The sequence below is a fragment of the Notamacropus eugenii genome, chromosome 1 (assembly GCF_028372415.1).
Source record: "Notamacropus eugenii isolate mMacEug1 chromosome 1, mMacEug1.pri_v2, whole genome shotgun sequence".
Lineage (NCBI taxonomy): Eukaryota > Metazoa > Chordata > Mammalia > Diprotodontia > Macropodidae > Notamacropus > Notamacropus eugenii.
The window spans coordinates 222,218,303-222,242,298 of NC_092872.1; the positions used below are offsets into that span (position 1 = coordinate 222,218,303).

At 40.2% G+C, this 23,996-nt stretch overlaps 1 protein-coding gene across 1 annotated transcript in view; it reads right to left on the minus strand.

The window, feature by feature from the left end:
- CDHR1 (cadherin related family member 1) overlaps positions 1-23,279 on the minus strand; it is a 49,682-nt gene extending 26,403 nt beyond the window's left edge. Inside the window, 7 exon segments of the mRNA XM_072627963.1 lie at positions 8,560-8,646; positions 9,149-9,238; positions 11,315-11,365; positions 13,206-13,351; positions 21,974-22,069; positions 23,218-23,257; positions 23,259-23,279. Coding sequence (XP_072484064.1) covers positions 8,560-8,646; positions 9,149-9,238; positions 11,315-11,365; positions 13,206-13,351; positions 21,974-22,069; positions 23,218-23,257; positions 23,259-23,279 — 531 coding nt within the window.
- Positions 23,280-23,996: the final 717 nt, after the last annotated feature.

Genomic DNA, 23,996 nt, shown 5'->3' on the forward strand with positions numbered 1-23,996 from the left:
TCCTAACCAGAGCAGAGAGGAACAGTTGAAGCTTGATAAAGAGCCATAAATAGTGTCCATTCCACCAGCTATTTCTGTTGGTTTTCACAATTCAGCAAACAACACCCATTGTACCCTGTCAGCAGTGATGACTAAATGAGAGACCAAAATTTCTTTTTTTTTCTCTTGGTGCCAGGCAAGCATTTCCCCTTCAGCAAAGTCTTGTTGAAGAAAGACAGATGCTAAAATCAGTGGGCTGGTGATGCAACCTGACTGTTCTTCCCACGAATAAATCTTTCCTAGGCTTTGGTGATCTTCCCTTTCTGATCTCTTACAGAATAGAGATCCCATAGTCTTCTACTCTTTGGCTCACAGATTTAGAGCTGGAAGTGACCCTCAAGGCCATCTATTGTTACCTTCTCATTTTATAGTTGTGGAAACTGAGGCCAAGTAAACACCCAAGGTCAAACCACTGCTCAAAGTCAACCAGGTAGTATCTGACAGAGTAGATTTGAATCTGGTTCCTCTCATTCCAAATCCAGCCATGATATGCTTGTCACCCTAGTCCTATCTCTCTAAGTAGACAGTAAACTCTTGGAAAGTAGGAACCAGGTAAGCACAGTAAGATCTCATGTATCTAATAACCTCATAGGTTGTAGGTTTTCAGATAAAAGAACCCTTAGAAATGATCTAGACCAATAGTATCAAATTCAAATAGAAAATGGACTACATATTGACGTAGAAAAACACAAATTAACATTATCTATGTTGCACTGTATTTTTATTTTATTTTGTTAAATATTTTCCAATTGCATTTTAATTTGGTTCTGGCCACACTCAGAAGTTTTTCCACTGAACTCTCAGGTTGTGAGTTTGACACCTCTGATTTATACCAGTCCTCTCATTTTACAGGTAAGGAAACTGACGTCCCCAGAGGTGGCAAGTAGCTGTGATGAGATTTGAACCCAGGTCTTCTGAATTCAAATCTGGCACTCTTTTCTTATCCCTTCTGTCATTCTGGTGATCTATATTTTTTAGGCAGCTAAAAGCTTCCCCTCATTTAAAGGCCACATCTTTGAAACATTTTAAGTAATTTTATTTATACTCTAACCAAAATAGGGCACAGAGAATATGTGATCCATATTATGCTGATAAAATCATGGCCCTTTTGAAATACTGTAACTATTTTTCTAAAATGTATCACACATACTCCCTTGCCAGGTGAAACAGAGAACATGACAAGATTTACTGTTTTCTTGATGAGTCAGGCCATTAATATACTATCTTAAATACAGATATGGACGCATAGTCCACTGAGGTATGTAGATCTATTTGTTCCTACATGAAATGGTCCCAGACTGTGGGGAAATATGAATTCTCATGTCTGTTTTTTTTTAAATATAATTTTTGTTCCCCTCTCCTCACAATCTGAGAACTAGAAGGTAGCTCAGAGGTCATCTAGTTGAATAACTTCCCATCTATGGACCTCACTAAAAAGTCTATGAATAGATAAGTAATGATAATATTAATAGCTAGCATTTATATGATTTTTTAAGGTTTGCAAAATTCTTTACAAACTTTATCTTATTTAGTCCTCACAACAACAGTGGAAGGTAGGTGCTATTATTTTCTCCATTTTACAGATAAGGAAACCAAAGCAATAAGAGGTCAATCGATTTGACCAGGGTCACACAGCTAGTAAATGTCTCAGACTGGGTTTAAACACAAGGCGTCTTGACTCAGGTGCAATGTCCATTGAACGGTTCTTAAAATATCGCTAAGACTTCTGGGACACCACATATGTGTAATTTATACATAAAATAGATAGGCATATATTTGAATCTATATGTAGATAAATATGCCTTTTTTCCCAACTAAATATCTCATGCAAATATTTGGGGCAGGGGTTATAGCCAAGCTCTCAGATAACAAGCTATTGGACCATTTTCTGGGGTCAGGGGCCACCCACAAAATTTCAGAGAAAGTTGAAGAGGGAGGGGAGGGTATCCCTACCAAACTTCAGCTGCCAAAATAATATAGGAAGAATAGAGAAGTTAATGGCTTAAGGGGGTGGGGGCAGGGAGGGGAAGAAATAGTGTTGGCACTATAATGGAAGGACAGAGAAAGAGGACATAGAATGCCCCTGGGCTAGATTCACCAGGGCACATGATCTTGGGATCTGAAACTAAAAAGGACCTTATGGGACACCAATTTCAACCTCCTCATTTTGAGGAAACTGAGGCTCAGAGAGGTCAAATAAGGCTCTCAAAGGGTTAGTCAGTAAACGTCTTAGATGGGAGTCAAACCCAGGTCTTCCTAACACTGAAGTTCAAGTATTCTAGCCTGTCCAACCCTTTCACTACACAGATGAAGGAACTGAGTCAAATCAGGATAGAATTTAAGATATATAGCTAGAACAGTAAGTGTTGCTGTAAAGATTTGAACTCAGGTCTTCTTGACTCCCAAGTTTAAATCTCTACCACAATGTCTTTGCAAGCCCCTAAGAAACTGGAGTCTTTTCTTGTCTACCAGGCTACCAGGCTAGCATAGACTGGAACACAGCCTGTTAAAGTGTCTGAGGCAGGATTGGAACTCAGATCTCCTTGACTCTTAGCCTAGCACTCTATCCACTGTACCACCTAAGTGACCAGGGTTAGTCACCTGCTATGGAGACCCCTCTGCTTGTATTCACTGGTACAGAGAAGAGCAGAGGGGACCTACACCCCCTGCACTTGCCAAGGTTAGAGCAGTGAGTGAGGAAAAGTCCCATGCAAGACCTGGGTTTCCACAAGGATCTAGTTGAGAACTCCAGCATGTGTCCAGCTGAGGGTGCTCAGGACTATCCCAGTGATCAAGAAGGAGAAATGCCTGGGCCCCTAGCCTAGTGCTATTACTCCATGCTCCTTCCTTCTACTATCTGTGTTCCTTATCACCAAATTTCCGGGTCTAATCATGGGTCACCTTCATCCCTTGGCCCCTTGGCTCTTCTCCTGTCATGCTCTTTTTTCTTTGTCTTGGCAGACACGCCTACCTTCAGTTTCCTCATACCTCATACCTCAAGATCTGAGACTTGGGTCTGCCAGTTAGGAGTATAGCCCTTTCACTATACATGCTTTGTTGTTGTTCAGTCATGTCTGACTCTTTGTGACCCCTTTGGGAATTTTCTTGGCAGAGATACTGGAATGGTTTGCCATGTCCTTCTGCACCTCAGACGAGGAAACTGAGGCAAACAGGGTTAAATGACTTGCACAGGGTTACACAGCTAAAGGTCTGAAGCCAGTTCTGAACTCAGGTCTTCCCAACTCTAGGCCCAGGGCTCTATCCACTATTTTTCAAATATTTGTGGATGCTACAATGATGAATAATGTACAAATTAATCAAAAAGTGTTCATTTGAAAGTGCTTCTCTTTGTACCCAATCAACAGATACAAATAATACTATCATCTGCAGAATCCATAACATTTCTTGAAAGTGAAAACCCATCCTTATACTGGAAAGGTTGGGAATGACTGACTCAGTCCAATCTCCTTATTTTACAGAGCAGCAAACTGGAGATGTGACATCCTTTTATGCTATACTCCCACCCAACCCCTGACCTTTTAACTTTTTCTTCTTCCTGCTGTTAGATGCCTGCAGGCATCCTTTTTATTTGCTACATGGGTTGGGAAGCCAGATTAATAGGTGTTCAAATTGTATAAAAGGAAAAAGGTTCTGAATGAGGGATGGATGGGTTTTCCTGAGTCAAACTTTCTTGTAAAAACTTTGTGATGTTTGTTTTGGCTGCTTAGAGTCTTCGATGTTGTTGTGGTTGCTTTTTATTTCCAGATTCTTTGTTATGGTTCCCCTACAATGTCTAAAATACAGTAGAGGCTGAGACTAAAATACAGCAGAGGCTCACATTGGCCTGTACCTTTAAATTGCTTTTCCTTGGTGTGCAAAGCCTCTGTCCTGGCTTTCCGCTCATCTAAGGGATTACCTTTAATCTGCACTGAACTACAGGGCTCTGACCCACTTCTGTCCCTGCCCTCATCCCTCTCTCCAGGCCCCTGATTGCCAAATGGCTCTGACTGCTGAGCAGGGATTACTGAGTGTAACAGAGCTGGGCAGATTAGAGTTTTCCACAAGCAATTGGGAAGAGGTGGTTTCATCTTCCTTTCTTTTTTCATTTTCCCCCAATTCTCTCAGATACAGCATTCCAAATAATTCCCTTTTTAGTGTTTTCTCTTGATGACTGACAGAGAAAAGCCTACCCAAACCCATCTCAAAAGGCTAAGGCAAAGAAAGGTCTTAGAGGCAGAACTGGATAGATTTTCACCCGAAACCCAAAACAGTCAAGGCAGGAGGGTGGGCAGCAGGCAAGCAGTGGGAACACAAGGCATGACTGGACAGTGTTTGCATTCTTCTAGGGAGAGGAGCCAGTTGGGGAGGAAGCATTAGCAAGGAGGATACCAAGGCTACAGGACTTGGGGTTGTGGCCTGCAGGTGGTTAGGTTATTTGTCAAGTGGGTAATGGTGAATGGAGACTGAAATCATGTCATGGCCCTGGGACAAAACCTTATTCACCCATGGCTAGTTATGGCTCTGGGTAGGCTTGTGCAGTATGAATTTAAGGTAAGATTCAACGTGCCGGTTAATCTACAATTATTTATTAGCACATACTATGTGCTCAGCATTATGCTAAATGTAATGATCTGCCCTCAGGTTGTTCATAGTTTACCTTAAGGAGTCATGGTTAATTCAAAAGGAGTGAAAAAGGAATAATTAATAGAAGAAGAAGCATAGAATGTTGGCATCCTAGAGACAGCTAAGTGGTGCAGTGCATATAGAAAAGCAAACTTGAAACTAAGACCTGAGTTCAAATCCAGATTCTGAAACTTACTAGCTGTGTGGTTCTGTACAAATCACTTAACCTCTGTCTGGCTCAGTTTCCTCATCTATAAAATGGCAATAATAATAGCACCTAATGCCCAGGGTTGTTGCGAAGATTAAATGAGATAATATTTATGAAGTGCTTAGCACAATGTTTGGTACACAATAGGTACTTTTTTTCTTCCTCCCTCCCTCCTTTCCTTCCTTCCCTCCTTCTTTCGTTTCTCCCTTCCTTCCCTCCCTCCCTCCTTCCTTCCTTCTTTCTTTCCTTCTTTCCATCTCTGTTTCTCTCCCTCCTTCCATCCCTGTTTCCCTCCTTTTTTCCTTCCTTCCTTCCTTCCTTCCTTCCTTCCTTCCTTCCTTCCTTCCTTCCTTCCTTCCTTCCTTCCTTTCTTCCATTCTCTTTGGACCTCTATTTCCTCATCTATAAAATTAAGGGGCTGGAACAGATCTTTGCTAGGTTCTCTTCGAATTCTAAATTAAGGGTCTATGTTCAAGGAACACACATTTATTAAGCACCTATTACATACTAGATTGTATAAAAGCTTTGCAAATATTATCTCATTTGATCAATGATAATCTGTGTGGCCCTGAAGAGGTATGCCATCCCACTATAGTGGGAAAAGTCCCGATCTGGAGTTAGGCGACTTGCATTTGAGTACTGATAGTGCCTCTAACTTTGTGTGACCTTGGGAAAATCACTTGAAATATGTTTAATAGTTTAAGTCTCATCATCTAATAATTTTAATTAAAATCAAGGGGTTGGACTTGATCATTTCCATTCTTTCATCTCTGTCTACCTCTCAAGGCTGTTGTCAGGATCAGAAGAGACAACTTTGAGACTGAAATGCACTTTTATGAGTGAAGTGTTACTTTAATTCAATAGGAGTTCAGGAAAGGGGTTTCCATAACTGTCCTCAAATTTATGAAGTTTTGCTATGCTGAAAAGGATTTGGGCTTGTTCTGTTGGGAGCCAAAAATTCAAAGTTACAAACAAACAGATGTCTATTCAATGAAAGGGGGGTGGGAGGAAGCTTTTGAATAATTATAGCTGCCTAACAGTGGAATCAATTTCTTTGGGAGATGAAAATTGCTCCATCACTGAATTTCTTGAGGAGAGATTGGGTGACCATTTGTCATAGAGGTCATGGATGAGAGTCCTGCTTTGGCTGAGGTTTGAGAAGACCTCGGAGGTCCTGATTATAGGATTCGAAGATTCTATATGCATTAGAAAGAGCCCTAGGTTGGGAATCAGTTGACCAGGGGTCTAGTTCAGATCCTGAAAGCTAAAGATCCCTTAAAGTCCCTCTTTCTGGGCTTCCGTGTCCTCATCTCAGAAATGAAGGAGTTGGTGGTACCTGCAGCTTTAACACTCTATGATATTATCATCAACATAGTTTGAAGTCACAGAAAATTTTATCAAGAAAGGAGTACTTAAGCTGGACCTTGAAAGTTGACCTAGAATTTGACAAAAAGGAGGATAATTTGGCACACAGACAGGAATCATCATGCTGTGTCTGGGATCAGAGAAGAGAGTGGTCTATTTTGAAGAGAATTTTTTTTAGGGTGTTGGAGGGAATAGTTGTGGAGTACTACAAAGCTAAGCAGATGACCATAGTCCTGCCCTGTTAGCTGATCACAACCTTCTCTTGACCTGACAGCAGCACAGACCCAGTTGGGACTTTCCCTTATACTTACCCATCCTGAGTCACTCTGCTTTAGGGCTTCCTCCAGCTCTTTGCTAATCTGTTAATGGTTGCTGATGAGTTAGTATACTAACCCTACCAAGTAAGCTATTTTCATACCGTTGAGGGCTGGGCAAATCCAAAGGAATGAAATTAATAGTGGGAATTTCAGGCTCTGTGGTAAGTCAATGAGACAGATAATTTGGGGGCAGAATTGGGAATGGGAGGGTTTTCAGTGCACCTCAAATGATTTCATGTAAGTATTAACCTCCTATGGCTAGGTATAAACTTAATCCTGGATGGCACCAAGGCTTAGAATCAGAATGGGAGTGGAATGCTCTTTGGAAGAAGGGGTAGAGGAGAGTCATTGATGCTGTAAGAGATTAAAGTAAAAAACGCTCCATAACTTCATGCAGTGTGAACGGGTTGGTGATTTCTGCAAGGGTAGCAGCCATGAAGGTGTTCACACAATGTTTTGTTTTGTCCTAATTAAGCTCATGGACTATGGGTATGAGATAGAGAGAAAAGCAAGAAAGTGCTCTATCTTTAACAAGGAAGGAAGGTGTAGTTCTGGATGCATTAGAAGTATGTCCAGACCAGCTTGGGCCCAGATTCTTCAACTCCTCCTTTCCTTTCACAGAATTACTTCTGGATACAGGATGATTTGTTCCTCCAGATTTGGCTTTGAGAAAAAGTTTCATAATGACTCTTCCAGGGGGATTAAGAATATAGAAAAAGAGGTGAGGTTAGGGCTTTAGGGGAATATGGGAACTACTTGGAACAGATCTAACTTGGGTAAGGGGAATTCTCGAACAAGCTAACTTCTTGTCTAATTTCCTGGAACATGCTAGGGGCACACCCTCACCTCCATTCCTTGGCTCACATCATTTCCAGTGCCCTAAATCTCCTTGCTCATCTCCCTAGGCTATTTGACTCCCATCTAATTTTCAGTCTAGGTAAAGTTCCACCCATCCCAAAAACCTTTGCTGAGTACTCCTTACTACAAGGATGCCTCTTTTTTTTTTTTTTTAAATCTCTGACAGCCCATCCCCAGGCAGGCAAATCTCTAAGATTTTAAGTTACAGATGAATTGTTTGGGTGAAATCACAGTGTGGGATTGGGCATTTAGTAGCTATAGGGATGGGGAATAGAGTGGTGATTTCACTAACAGAGGAAATTCATAGATGAGAAAACTTCTTCTACCAATAGAGGTTGGAACCTTCTCTGGGCTCTGAGTTACCTAGAGCATTGAGAAGTTAAGTGACTTGCCCAGGGTGACTCAGCCAGTATGTGTCAGATGCAGGACTTGAGACCAGCTCAAGTAAAGAGCATCTAAGATGGTTTTCAAGCCACCCTACCACACAGTCTCTAAATACAAGGTCAAGTCTAAAGTATTTTGGTTGTTAGACTCCTATACTCATAGCCTTTCACATCATGACATCCTTTTAAATCAAAGCCCAGCGAAGTTGTAACTTCCTGGTCTGTGCCAGAGATAGGACCAAAATCCAGGTCTTCTTGATGACTAGTTCAGTAGTTCTTGGGTTACCTTAAGAAGTGATTAGGGTTACAGTAGATAGACTACTGGAATTGGAGTCAAGAAGACCTGAATTCCAACTCAGTTAGCTGTATGATCCTGGGCAAGTTGCTTTGACTATATTTGACTCAGTTTCCTCTGTTTACTTCTGTCTGACTCAGTTACCTGTAAAATATGGATAACAATAATATTTACCTCACAGAGCTGTGAAGATCAAGTAAGATACTATTTGTAAAGCAGCTTAGCACAGTTCCTGGCACATAGTACTAGGTGCTTAATAAATGTGTGTTCCTTTCCCTTCCCCTTGAATGACTTGTAATGTGGACTTCCATCCTTGCCTACAGGGGCACATAATTTTCTCTTGTACATCTAAGGATGGTTTTGGAATTTTTGTTAATATTGGAAATAAGAACCCTCTACCTGGAGAGAATTAGAGTTGGAGGCAAAGAAATGGACCAAGCCCAATGCTCTGACCCAGCCCCAGGATCCTACCTGTAGAAAATAGGTGATGCTTCCTCCAGATCCAGTATCTTTGTCCACAGCTTGAACCTTAAAGATGCTCCTCCCTGCAGGTGTGTCCTGTGGGAGGGGTCACAGAATCTCACTGGAGCCTTAGTACCATAGCATAGATGCTTTCCCCCTCCCCCCCCCCTCCCCTAGACACAGAGAAAAGAGAGGACTAAAGAGGGAGTGAAAGAGCAGGGAGTCTGAAGTGAGAGGTCTTAGGCAGATAAGGAGGCCCAGTGTGTATGGAAGCATTCGTCTATAATAGATGACTACACTGCAGAGGAATGAGAAGAAAGAAAAAGAAGGAAGAAAGGAGATGGAAAGTGACAAGAGAAATGCCCACAAGGGAATGAGTGAGGAACTTAGAATGAGAATGAAATGAGCAAAGGATAGGAAGAAGCTGTCAAGGGAAAAGAATGAGGGAATCTTTCAACCTTCATACTTTGCTTGCTCCAAAGTCATTCCCCAACCCATTTAAACCCCAAGGCCCCTTTAAAGCCAAAGCCCAAGGGTAGTATATGCATGTCCCTTTACTCAACTGCTTGATTTTCTCTTTGGGTGAAATGTTACTCACCTCAGGGACAAGGATGATGTAGGGGGTGTTGATAAACTGGGGGGCTTCATCATTGGCATCAGTCACCAGAATCAGGACTTTCTCTGCCACCTGGAATGGCAGAGAGAACATGGAATGAGGATCCATACATTGTCAGACTGACACAGAAATAACCACTAATGGATGGTTTGGGTTTTCATTTAGGCCCAGAGCAAAACTGGGGGCATGGGGCTTACTTACTGTATAAGTGGTATTTACATGGGGAAAGCTACATAGTCAGAGATTCTAGAGTGGGGTGTAATGCATACATGCTGGAGGCGCTGGGGTGCAATGTGGTGATTTTATCCCTTTTTAGATCCCTAATGTTTTGTGTATGATATGTATACTGCAATGCTTTCTGGAATCTTTTCACAGCAATAAAGTTCTGTCTTATTGAAGGCACTTATGCTTTGCCTGTTTTCTGATGCCCCAAACCATGTCCATTCTGTTGAAGATGAAATCTTGTTAACAGTTTTAACTAATTACCTGATCCATATGAAACTAATTTCTAAAGTCCTGCCTATACCCTTAATTTTGATGCCATTAATACCATGCAGGAGTCATTTGCTCAGCACTTATGACTGTGCTTATCTGCAAACGTGGAAGAATACTGCTGAAAACTGCTCTCCCAATCTGTCAGGCTCTCTAGAGCTTGTGTGTTATTGGACCACCTACACTCTGAATGTTAAACAAAGATCTCCATAAAGTAGATGACTGTTGGTTGGAAAATGACTAAACAAATCAGGGTACATTAACATAGTGGTCCATTATTACACCAAAAGAAAGAGGAATATGAAGAATTCAGAAAAGCCTGGGGAGACAAATGAATGGATGCAAAGTGAATTAAATAGAACCATTCACACATGTTTCATCTGTTGTGTAACAGAGTTAAAGTCTTGGTAATTATATTATTTTCCAAATAACCACAGAAAATGCAAGTTTATAACCTATCAGTAGTCAAGTCAGTAGATAGATCTTCACAAGCAAATGTATCAGGTGAGCATATTGTGCATTGTTGGGAAGTCCAGCATGCATTGGCAGGAATATGTGTGTATAATGATGTATTTACAATATGATGGTTACATGATACAATAGTGCATCATTAAAATTTCAATGTAGGAAAAACCCCACAAATTTATAGTAAATGATTAAATTTAACATGTATCATTAAAATATGTATTTTAAAATGATGCAATGAAAAAAAAAACTGGTAAAGAATTAAAGAAAATGGATTTCCAGGAGGGCACTGAGTATTTTTTTTTAGAAAAGGATGTGGTAGGCCAAATAAGTTTGGGAACCTCTGAGTTAAGCATTGAAGATACAAAGAAAGTGGAAAGATGGTGTTTGCTCCCAAAGAGTTCACAGTCTAATGAGAGAGAGACCACATATATAGCTATGTGTGTGCATACATATCATAGACAAATAAATTGGAGATAATTAACAGAGGGAAGGCACCACAACTAATGGAGAATGGAAGGACCTCCTATAGAAGTTGGAATTTTAACTAGGACTTGAAGATGAGATAAAAATAAAAAAATCAACAAAAACTAAAAAAAAAATTAAATAACTCTCCAATCTACATCTTTAATGTCATAGGGTTAACCATAGATGGGTTCATGTCTTGAATCAGATATGGAGGGGGCAATGACCAAAGGAACCACCTGGACAATGCAAACTGTCTACATGAATTATTTTCTGTTAAGAATCAGCTTTCATGGCGGTCACATTAATAGTACAGATGATTGTCCTATGATCTTAGTTATGTTATGTTTCAGTAATTGAGGTATTGTTCACATTAAAATCCTGGACAGAAGGTATTTCTGGTGATCAGGAATTCATCTTGATATGGAAAAGACTGTAAGAGTGTAACCCATGCCAGGCTGCTTGGCACAATTGCCACAGAGTCTGCTTTTCTATGAGAAGTGACTAATCTGCCTACGTCAAAATTCCATTTGGATTTCATAGATTTTTTCCAGTGGAGGGAATTTCGTGACTCTGGCAACTTTCTCCAAATGGACCAAAAGTCCTCCTGAGGCCAATTGAAATGTCTGCAGCTCTGTCTCAGCTGGGTGTGAATTATGGGCAGCCTACAGAGTGTCAGACAGGCTTGTTTTTGATTGCTTGACTCTTCAGACCCTCAGTACTCACTTTATTCAGGCCATCAGAGATGCTGATGATGGCTTCAATCTCATCTTCTCTCTGCAAAAAAGAAAGAAAGAAAGAAAGAAAGAAAGAAAGAAAGAAAGAAAGAAAGAAAGAAAGAAAGAAAGAAAGAAGAGAAGAAATCAGAAAAAAGAAAAGAGGCTGAGAGGTATCACAATCATTCCTGAAGCCTAGGACTTTTGAAGCCAAAACCTCCACTTGACACTTGATGACACTAAAGGGATTTCGAATGTGTGGGACCTTAAACAGGTCAGGCTTGAAGGGTAGAGTGGTAAGCTCTTCTTAGGGAAACCCAGGCTCCTCTTCTGAAGGTGCTGTCTTGAGTAAGGGAATATCTTTTTTGGGTAGCTTCAGAGCTATTCAATGTACCTATAGGGCTACAGTAAGAGATATGTCATGATCAAGGTTCCTTATGATTCTGGCTTACATTGTTTCACTTTCCCCCTCCTTTTCCCTTCCCTATGTTTCTGGAAAACAGTGCTACAGAAATTTAGGCCTGTGATTTATAAGCCAGCCTGACTGTGATAGGGGCTTTCTGACAGTGTTGCTGGGTCATCTGTGTTCTGTGATATCCAGAGAAATCTTTACAATAAAACTGCCTGCTCTTGGGATCCCTCTTCTCCCCTGCCTAACCGGAAAAGATCTCTGTAAAGAGTGTAGATCTTTCCCCTACCTGACATTCTAGCTGTTGAACAATAAATTCACTCTCTACCAGGGAAACCATGTGAGGTATGTCTTGGAGGCTTAGAATATTTGCAGAAGTAAAGACCTTAAGCTGAAAAGGACCTCAGGGACTCTTCAGTTCTACTCCCTAATTTCACAGTTGAGGAAACTGAGCCCTAGAGTAATTAAAAGACTTATCATAGTATAATAGAATTCCAGATGGAAGGGATCTTGGAGGTCATGGAGTCCAACTCTCATTCTACAGATCAGGAAACTAAGGCAGACAGAGGTTAAGTGACTTTCCTAGGATTAGACAGTTATTAAGTATCTAAAGAAGGAATTTGAACCCAGGTCTTCTTGACTACATGTCCAGGGCCCTTTCCACTATACCACATCGCATCTCACATACCATGATAACATCACTCATCAGAGGCAGAGTTTGACTCAGCTCCTCTGACTTTAAAAACAATTCTCTTTCTACTGATAGTACAGTTGGGATCTTATCTGTAGTATTGTTTTTATTAGGCAGAGATCAACACTTCAAAAGTTTTTTTCCAGCTGTGACCCTCCTCATCTCACTTTATGCAATAGAAGTGTTCCTAAAAAATCAAGCATAAAGTTTTGTAACAAACCTAATTTTAAATGAACTAAAGAACTGCCTCTTCTTAGGAAGACTTAAAGAACTACTTCTGCAAAGTAAAGAGCTCTTTTTTTTACTACAGAGATACACACCATTCATCCTTATCAGTGCATCATCCCTTAATTCAGATATGGGGAAAGATTTCACACTTTACAGAGACTTTTTAAAAGTTAGGCAGGGAGAAGGAAGGACCCCCAAATTGCAGTTGGTTTTGTTGTAAAGATTTCTTTGTAAGTCATAGAACACAGATGACCCAGCAACACTGTCAGAAAGGTCCTAGAACAATCAGGCCAGGTTGTAGGTCACAGTCCTAAATTTCTGTAGCATTGGCTTCCTGAAACATAGGAAGCAGAGAGAGAGAGGGCAAAAGGGAAAGAATGTAAGCAAGCATCCTTATGGAACCCTGATCATGGCATATCTCTGGTGTGGCAAATCACAGTTTTTATACAATGGTTTGCTTAAGGTGGGACCTATCTGCACAGGCTTTAGTATTCCATCAAACTCATGTTTCAATTAGGAAACAGATCTTTTATGTGTTCTTAATACAGATGGATACCATGGGCTTGACCATACCTCTCTGTCCAACTCTTCAATCAGTGTGATATTTCCAAAGTTTGGATCAATGGAAAAGAAATTTCTTGAACTGGACTCAAAGCTAATGCCATAGGTGACAAAGTCTCCTTCTGGGTCAGTTCCATTCAGTGTGTATACATGAGAGCCTGAAAAGTTGAAAAGAATAGGCTTGTAATTCATTCTCATACTTTTTGCTTGACTGATTTTGTAATTATTTAATTAATAATGATAACTATGAAGATGATGATAGTGATTATTATTGTTACTATAAGAGATGCAGGATGGCATAATAGAACTGCAGCCTTGGAGTTGGGAAAATTTGCATTCAGATCCTGCCTCTGACTCATACTGTTTGTGGGACCCTGGCAAGTCCAGTAATCTCTGAGGACCCCTAGGAAATCCTAGCAGACTATATGTGCAGGACAGGCGCTACTCTACATTGGAAGAGGGAATTTTTTCTCCAGAAGTTCTCTGCATCAATGAAATTGTGGGCCTTATTAAGATATTTTTGAAACAATATTGATGATTAATAATAATATTAATGATTTAAGGTAACATTTCTGGGTTTACAAATTAGGTACTTTAACAAGGTAGATAGGAAGATTTTGTCCATATTAAATTAATTGTGAAATAAATCAAGATTATTTGAGAATACATATATATATATATATATACACACACATATGATATTTGGTTCAGACTCATTAGGTTAAACGGTGGAAGGAATTCTTCGTGAAGAAAACCCCTCTATCAATACAGATCATCCTCTACTTTTAAATTATAGTCTTGGGGATTTTCCTGTGAGCACAGAGAGAAAAAAATGACTAGTTCCGAGTCATGTAGCAGCATGTGTCAGAGGCCAGACTTAAACCCTAGGTCTTCCTGAGTCCTGAGACCAGATCTCTATCTATTATGCCTGACTGGCAATAAGAAGTTAATAAGTTATCACTGACTAGACTTGACTTGAAAAGCATCTAGCATTGAGGTTGGGAAAGACCTTGGAGGTCATTGCTATCTCCTGCCATATAGGTGCATGCTATTGTTTTGGAGCTAAGTAAATCCATCCTCTTGGGAAATAAGTGATTGTTCCAGCTCCCTGGAATGCAGAAGTAAATATAAGAGGTTCTGAATGTTGAAAAAAGATAAATCTTAGAGTCACCTAGTGAACTTCATCAGACCAAAGCTACTAAGTTTGGACTATCTGAACACCCTACAAATATTTCATACTAATATTTCCTCTTGCACGGGTTTTTAAAGGAGTTGGTAGTGATAGAATCACTGAGTACTTTATTCCATTTCCTAGTAGGGAGGTTTTGCATGGACTGCATTCCTTTTCCCCTAAATATACAAATACCTGGAGCCAATGGAACCTGACCCCAGGTGACCAGAGAATGGGAAACTGTCCAGGAGCTAAGTTACTTTTGATTTCTCCCTTGGTTGCCACAAAAAGATTAATGAGGTAGGTCAATGAGTTCCTTTTTGCACTGTGGTTCTACTCCTGGGTTCTCATCTGAGACACATTCAACTCAATAGGGATATATGGGGTGGGAGAGGGAAGGGAAGCAGAACCCAAACAGAGAAAAGCAAGAAACAAGAAGATTATCCCCAACCATAGCACTAGCTGTAGGAATATTGTATGGCTGCCTATGGGATGTGGTTCAGGGATTTGTTAAAAAAATAATTTGAGGACATTGGTGGGCATGGAAGATAAAAAGAATAAGACAAAGTCCCTTCCCTTAAGATATTTGCAATCTAATAGGGAATTAACTACTGTACAATGTGAAAGTCTAAAAGACTAATAAGGTATATAATATCTAGTAGTCTGGAGGAAGAAGGAATAACTTCCAGGAGGGAGGATCACGGAAGAGAAGCATGAAGGAGGCAGCTAAATCTTGATAGATGGATAGGACTTTGATGGATGGAGCTATAGATATGGGAAGGGTTATGTCAGGCAGAGGAAACACTGAGGGCAGGAATTGAATGGGGGAAATGTTGGATATGCTGGAGATAGCAGAAAGAACCTTCTGAATTTCTTTAAAGCTCCCTCCCTTATCCCTCACCTAAAATATCTGATGCTTGAAATTCCTTCCAAAAGGACTTGTGGAATGAATGCTTGACATGGGTCAGAAAATTTTGGTTCAAATCCCAACTACACCCCTAAACAAACTAGACTTTTGGACAAGGGTAAACGAATCTTTCTGGGAAATAAGTGAATCTGGCTCCTTGACATGGATCTAAGTCCATGAGCATAACATTTCACTTCTGAACCTCAGTTTTCTTCTCTGTAAACTAGGAATTATAATACTTTCACCATGTAGCTCATAGGGATGGTGGTGAGGGAACCGCAATTGCTATATAAATATGAACAGTTTCATCCTACTCTTTCAATTGCAAATTCCTAGGGAGAGTAACATTCTTATTATGGTATGAATGACTAATATTAGGTATTCTGAAAGCAAGATTTGCTAGATGAGTTGATGAGGGAGCACAAAAGCACCGAAAGAAGAGTTAGAAGGCAAAGGGTGAGCTGAGGTGCAGGAAGTGGAGAAAGCACAGAAGAAATTTCCACTTTACAATGTTTCTGAGGCTGCTTGGCTCAATCTCTTCTAAAAAAAATCAAATTTCCCTGTAAAAGGAAAAAAGAAGAAGAAATTGCTACTTGAATAGACAGCAGGCATATGCTTGCCTTTTACTGTCTAGAATAAGAGATTGTGCGAATTCACATAAAAAGTGAAATATTGAACAAGGGGGTTGAGGGTGCTAGATGGTTTTTGGTGACCAGCCTCTCTGTGCCCTAGATTCACAGTCACTTAGAGTGAAAAGGGACCTGAGAGATCATTATGCCCAGTGTGCTCATCCTATAGATGAGGAGACTGAGGCAAAGAGGAGAGAAGGTGATTTAACCCAAGATCACCCATTTAGTAAATGACTGAACTGGGGTTGAAGAAAGAGCAACTGATTCCAGCTTCTCCTTCCACTATGCTGCATTGTCTTGACCCTATTTTGTTGTGGTCCAGTCAGCCAACCCAGAAATGCCAATGTCCTTTTAGTGTGTGTATAAAACATTCATATAAATATATTATATATGTATACACATGTACATACACATATACATACATATACACAAAATATTCAGGTATGTATTTTATACATGAATATATAAATGAATATATGTACATACATGTGTGCATAATTTGTAATTTATAGTCTAATAGGGCTGGAATGAATCACTTATTTCTCAAGAGAATAGACTTACCTATGTCCAGAAGTGTAGCTTACTTATATAGCAGAAAATAGGGAGGGACATAGGCTAAATAACCTCCAAGGTTCTTTCCAACATCAGGATTAGATGCTTTTCAAGTCAAGTCCAGTCAACAATAATTTATTAAGGACCTACTCTGTCCCAGTGAGGTCTAATAGATAGAGATCTGGCCTCAGGAGTCAGGAAGACCTAGGGTTTGAGTCTGACCTCTGATGTGTGCTGGCTACGTGACTCTGAGCAAGTCACTTGTTTTTTTCTCTCACTGCCCACAGGAAAATCCCCAAGACTACAAATTGCAAAATATGGATGATCTGTATTGGTAGAAGGATTTTCTTCCATAAGAATTCTTTCTACTAACTAAATAATAATGATTTCTACCAATAACATAACCAAATGTACATATTACACATATATTTTCAAATAATCTTGATTCATTTCACAAATAATTCACTTGATACAGACAAAATCTTGCTGTCGAGCTTATTAAAGTACTTAATTTGTGAGCCCTTAAATGTTAATTTAAAATAATTAATATTATTTAAATTTTTTAATAGACGCATGATTTCATTGGTACAGGGAATTCTTCGAGAAGAAATTCTCTCTTCCAATGTAGAGTAGCACCTGTTCTGCAATATAGAGTCTTCGAGGGACCCCCAGAGATTATTTGACTTACTCAGAGTTCCATAATTAGTGTGTTTTGGAGACAGGCAACTGTTTGTATACTTAATATGAATCCAAGGCAGGCTGTGAACCAAGGACTTCCTGACTTCCATGTCCTTGAGTGCTTTCACTTCATTCCCTTTCTAACAGCAGTATAGTTAAAATCTCAGAATGTCCAATTAACACTTTTCCATCCCCTCAGATCCAACTCTTTTTTTCTATCTTTAAGAACCATTACTAGACTTTGTTTCTCTCATCTTTAAACAGTGATGGGGTAACTGTACAGTCAGCATTGACTATAAACTCATTTTAAAGCTGATCAAAGTGAGAGGTTGAAGAACTTGCCCTAGGTCAGAGAGATCTCTCTGATTTCCAACCCTGGTTTCTCTCAATAAACTATTGGTGTTCTGAGCCAACTTGTCAGGGCTCAAGAGAACCAATTGTTAAATCTTCAGTGTGAACACTTGTATCTTGGACATTGGTAAATGCTATAGATCAGTACTTGACTTAGCATTTTGCTGATCACCTAGACTTAAGAAAGTGATTTAGAAAATGTTAATAATGCAGACTAAATTGAAAATTGTATTTTGGGTATACCTTTCCCTGCCCAAAGCTGGTTGTTAAACATTTACCAGCACAACCCTGCCATGAACCCACACTCTCAGGGAACCTTGGGGACCTGTGATTTTTTTCCCTGTACCAAACAGGAGCTATTTTTACCGGATTTACAAGGACAGTTTGTGAATTTATCTCCCTTAGTACATATATCAGCAACACGTTTCCTAACATTTTCCAATATGGAGAGAAAGGTCAATTAAAACTCTTCTTTCAGTAATTAAAGGAAACAAATATATCTGTGTCTCCTCGCAAACTCACAAGGGCTTCCTTCTCTCACTGCTGAGAAGAATTAGGAACATTCCTTCCTCAAAGTCTCAGGGATTTTGAGGCATAGCATTGTCCTTGCCATTGCAGTCATCGGCAAAGAGCCAATATCCTCAGAAGTTAACTCTCCAACTCCCAGATATGGTCCTTTCTCAGGAAGCCATAGGCTGGGTTGAGAGGGAGGAAGCCCATATGTCAGGATCATAGATTTGGAGCTGGAAGGAACCTTAAAAGTCATCTAGCCTAACTCCTTTATTTCATAAATGGGGACTGTGGCCCAAGGTCACACAGTTAGTTAATGTCCGAATCAGAATTTGAATACAGGTCTTCCTGACTCCAGGTCCAGTGTTCTATCCACTTCCGTTGGCTCATATCATCTTTCTGCTTATAATATTTCATATACTCTATTGCCCATAGAAAAAAATACAAACTTCTCAGTTTGATCTTCAGGGCCTTTCACCACTCACCTCCATCCTACCAGCCTAGACTTATCTCATTCTACTGCCTTTCCCACACTCTATGTTCTTGTCAAAATGGACCATTGACTATTCTCATTTCACCTGGCACTTTCCTGCCTAATCTCCTTTTTTCAGATGATATTCTTGGCTTGGAATATACTCCTTTCTCATTTTCACCTGTTGGAATACTCCTTTTTCTTCAAGCCCCCAATCAAGGGTAATATCCTCCATGAACTCTATTCTAACCTGTCCCTCACTCCTCACTCCAGTTGGAAGTAGAATCCAAATCTGTCTTTCCATCCCGGTAACAGGTTTATGAAGAGATGCTGAAATTATCCCTCCATAAAAGAGAGGCAGGCATTTCTCAGGCTTCTCATTAGCAATGGTTCTGGCATACCTACAGTAATCCTATCTATTTGTTACTTGCTAACTAAAATTACTTCAAGATCAGTATTATTAGTCAGGCTCTGTGAACATGCAAGAGAAGTCTTATATGTCTACACTAACAGGAAAGCAATGATCTGATTAATTGCTAAGTCATTCCATTCATCTTGGGAATAAGTTTAGAACTTTCTTATAGGAAGAAGAACAGGGGTTAACTTGCGATTTCATTTCATAAGAAACTCCCTAGAGAGGAAGCTCCCTCTCATAACTCAGGTTGGAAGTTTCTTTTCAGCTTAAAGTCCTAGAGATGCCTGGAGAAGTGGAAGGTTAAGTAACTTGCCCTGTACAACACTTACAGGAAGTCAATGTGGCAGAGCCAAGACTTGAACCCAGTATCTCAGCCTCAAGGCTGTCTCCTTTACTTTGACACCATGCTTTTCTACACTAATTACTTTATACTGACATTTAAAGAGAATTTTTAACAGACTAACTTTAAAATTATAGGCATCTGAGGAGAAAGTTTCTTCTTAGGAAAGAGAGGCTGGACCTGAGTTGACCTTACATATAAGTAGGGAAGGCAGCCATCTACGTGTTATGACTTAATGGACCAGGAGAGACTTCTGCTTGAAATTATTTCTCCTCTCTGGGAGCTAGACTATTTGGAATCCCATCATTAAATATTCATTCCTTTTCATTGAATTTTATCCAATTCAACCAACATTTATTGAGTACCTACTCAGGTAGAGATACAAAGGCAAAAATTATATAGTATCTACCCTCCAGAAATTAACATTTTATTGAGGGAGAGAATACAACAGAATGTAAATAAATAAATAAATACCTATTCCTTCACCGTTCCTCAAACACACTTTCCCTACTCTTCTGTGTATCCAAGTCCCCTCCATCCTTCAAGGCTCAGTTTGAGTCCCACCTTGATGGAGGCATCAAGCATTCTCTGACTCCTTTGGTTCCCTGCCTCTTAACTCTGTAGAACTTAATGACTACAGTCATTTATTTGGCATTTGACATAGATAGACCACCTTGTGGTAATGTTGTCGTATACTTCTCATCAACTTTCCATGTATTTTAGTCCAGTCTCCAAATTCCAAGCTCCTAGGCGGCAAACATTTTGTCTTATATTTGGCAATTGTGGCATAATGGAAAAACCATTGGAGTTGGGAGAGTTAGGTTGGCATCCTGACTGCCATTTAATAACTGTGTGATCTTGAGCAAGTAATATCATTTCCTTGACCCTCGATTTCCTTCTCTATAAAAAGGGATAATAATACTTGTGCCATCTACATCTTTGGGTTTATAGAATTGAACTGGAATAAACCATCTTGTCCAATCCTTTCATTATGCAGATGAAACCAAGACTCAGATAATTTAAGAGACTTGCCAAACATCAACCCAGGAAGACACAGCTAGAATTTGAGCTCAAGTGATCTCAGCTCTGAAACTGGCATTGTCTTCTAATGCTGTAAGGAGGGTTTTATAAACCTTAAAGAGATATAAAAATGTTCATTATCATTGCTACTGCCTCTTTCCACATCGTCAGACTCTTCCCCACCCACAGTGGCCTACAAGGCTTAGACATAACAGTTATTCAATAAATATTTGTTGACTGCGGTTTTCAGTAAATCAATCAGCAAACATTCATTACCTGTCTGCTTCCTGCCCATCATCTAATCTGGCAGTAAGATTAGAAAAAGTTGAAATAGTCCATGCCCTAAAGGAACTTCTATTCTAAAGGAGTTGGGGGAGGATGCCAATAGGAGCACGTATAAATAAATGTAGAATAGACACTCGTTCTGGCAAAGGTGTTCTGGGGGGTGAGAGGGAAGGGGTGGGGACAGTGGAGTGAAACAGTTGGCACCTGCCCCCACACTGAGAGTGGGAAGAACAAGATGACAAGAAGACTAACCCCATATAACAGTTTTCCAGAGACCCTCAACGAGCAAAGAGAGGTTTGCTTGAAGGTCGCAAAGTAAGATGTTACTTCCTAGGAAAACTACCAAAGGAATATTTAACATTAGCACACATCCTGGGAACCAGAATAAACCAGTATTTCACTGGTTTTTATCATGGCAGCTATGATGGCAAGGGCCCCTGCTACTCCTTTCTGTCATCCTCCAACATGAAGGACCCAGTTCCTATTATTTCTGCTCCCTTCTCCAACAATTCATGATGGAGGGAAGATGTTAAGTGGTAAGCTTCTTTCTGTCATAGCTGGGTGTTCAGTCCTTTGCCTATCAAACAAATTCTGCATTCTTACCATCCTTTAATAATAACACATTTTTCTAGTACTTTAAGATTTACAAAGCACTTTCCTTGAAACAATCTTATAAGGTAGGTATTGCAATGTTACTATCCCCATTTAACAGATGAGGAAACTGAGGCTCTAAAACTTTAAGTGACTTGTCTATGGGTGGTCATGTAGCTAGTAAGTGACTGAAGTAGGATTAAATCTCAGGTCTTCTGATTGGCAGGACTGTACACTTTCCAAAATGCCACACTCTCTGCTCAGTTAAGGTGACACCTCTGCCTGATCCTTTCAATTGTTAATGCTCAAATCCTTCTCAAACCACTTGATTTTTACTTCTCTGTACATGCCACGTCCCTCATGTGGACTTTCAGGTCCTTGAGGGCAGGATCAGGTGTTTCTTTTTGTTTGTTTGTTTTTACCTTTGCATCCCCACCGCCTAGCGTAGTACCTGGTACATAGTAGGCACTTTATAAGCATTTGTTGAATTGAATTCCATTCACTAGTCCATCTTCCTCTGAGACTCTTCATATTCCCTCAGTGCCTCAGGCCATTGGAGGCATTTGGCAATTGCTAAAATGCAAGACAGCTAACTAGGCCAAAGGACCACTAGTTTTTACATCATATGTCTTTATCCCTTCCCTGAATACACATGTGATTTCTGGTTGGTATAAGGTAGGGTTGGTGAGAATGAGTATTGAGGAAGAAAATGGCTCAATGCACACAGTAGCAGCTCTTTTCTAAATACATTCTCCTCAGGCTAATTATGAGCCATTAGGCCATTTGGATCCCAAGAGTGTAAAAGAGAAGAGCATAAATGACAGTTATTACACTGTAACCATCATGTCATCATACTGACCCACAGGGGTGTCCTCAGAAAGACTGAAAAGGGCCATATTTCCATTCGTGCTGCTGGCTCCATTGTCGAAGAAATAAGGAGCAAAATTCGCCTGGGCTGGAAAACAACAAAACACAAAGGAGTTCTTTGCACCTCAGCCCCAATGGAATTGGTTTTCTCTAACCCAGCCCTGTGCTCTGACCAATTCCTGGGGGAATTCTTTTAGCTCATAATATACTCAGTGACACTAATGAACTTGTAACCCTTTCAGAAAGGGATCTCTAACACCACACCCCTACACCTTGTCCCCAGCTAGATCTGACAATAAGAACACTGGAGTTTCACAGTAACTAGGTATGCAGAGACTCCATCACTACTGAATATTAGAACTAAAAGGAACCTTAGAGATCTTCCATTATGAGAGTTCTTAACCTTTTCTATGTGTCATGGATCCCTTTGAGGCAGTCTGGTAAAGTCTCTGGACTCCTCAGAAAAATATTTTTAAATCAATAAAATAAAATACTCAGATTGCAAAGGAAACCAAATATACTTTGGTATAAATACATACCAAGTATGTTTATCAAATTATTTTTAAAAATCCATATTCACCCTAGATTAAGACCCCCTGTTCTAGGTCAACATACTTATCATACGATGAGAAAACCAGGTGCAATGATGTCAAAAGTCACGCAACAACCTAAAGTATGTGCTGGGATTAGAACCCAGGTATCCCAATGCCCAGGCCAGCTACCCTTTCCACTAACCCACATTGACACTGAAACAGACTTCAAAAATACCAAAAGTTCTGTTTCTAGCACAGCTATTATGGCCCGTTCTCACCAATAACACAGACACAGACACTCTAAGGGCATGAATATCCACAGAAACACAGGCACAGGAATGCACTGAATATATGTGGCAAAAAAGCCAGGGAAAAGAACCTCTTTTACTGTTAACTGTTTGGAAGTTATATCTACCAAAAGAGCAAGGAACCAGAAGGAAATGACCACTTACTTGCTGTGAGACATCATTAAAAAAAAAAGTCAAACAAAACAAAGCAAAAGACAGCCATTAGTCATCAAGTTAAGCATAGTCAAAGACCCATCTGAAATGAAATCACCCAGATATGTTGTCTGTGAAAATAAAGCAAACATGCCCTATTCATGTTGATACTACCAAATTTCCTGACACCCCCAGTACCCAATGAGGAAGGATTCCTCCTTACAGGAGTTCTTCTGAGAGCCTCGGAAATAGACAGTACTCACCCAAGCAAACCTGCACCAGTCCCAGGACCAAGGATACAAGGGAAGTGCTGGCCATGTTTCATTGCTCTGGAGTCTGGGCTCCTTAGCACTGGTTAGGCAAGGATGGGCCTCTGGAAGGGATGGAAGCGTGTCCTTCAGTGCCCTAACATGGCCAATTGTGAGAGAGGGAAGGAGGGGGAAGGCAGCAGAGGGCGAGAGGAACAGATGTTAAGATGTTAAGAGGATGACACGTCTTATTTTCTGCGGAATTTAAAGAAGCTCCTTCCCACAACCTAATTAAGACCAATTACTGTGCAAGGAGCCCAGGGACTCGTTTCTGAGTGGAGAGAACTTGGGAGGAATCCACCCCACTCTCCTGGGACTAAGTGTGTTTGTGGAGGCTCAGCCCGTCTAATGAATCTGCCAGTCTTCACACCTACTGAGTTGAGCTCAACAATCAGAAAGGCAAGGTAACAAAAGAGAAGATATCTTTCCTCCCCACCCCCCATGTTGCTTTTAAAAATCTCACCCTCTTCTTCTCTGCCTTTAGAACACTTTGCTATTGTCATGTGGCTTCAGAGGCTGGAGTTCCCTGTACTCCTGCAGGGAAGAATTTGCTGATGGGCTTGCTGAATAAGAAACCGAAACATTGGAACTACTAGTTTGAAGAGTAGCCATTTGAAATGAGAAAACCATCGATTATAGTGTGGACTTTGAGGTTTCAGAGTGGAGCTCTCCTGGGTGCTGAAGACCCTAATTCAACTCAACAAGCTATGATGAAATGTAGCACCTGCTAAGGA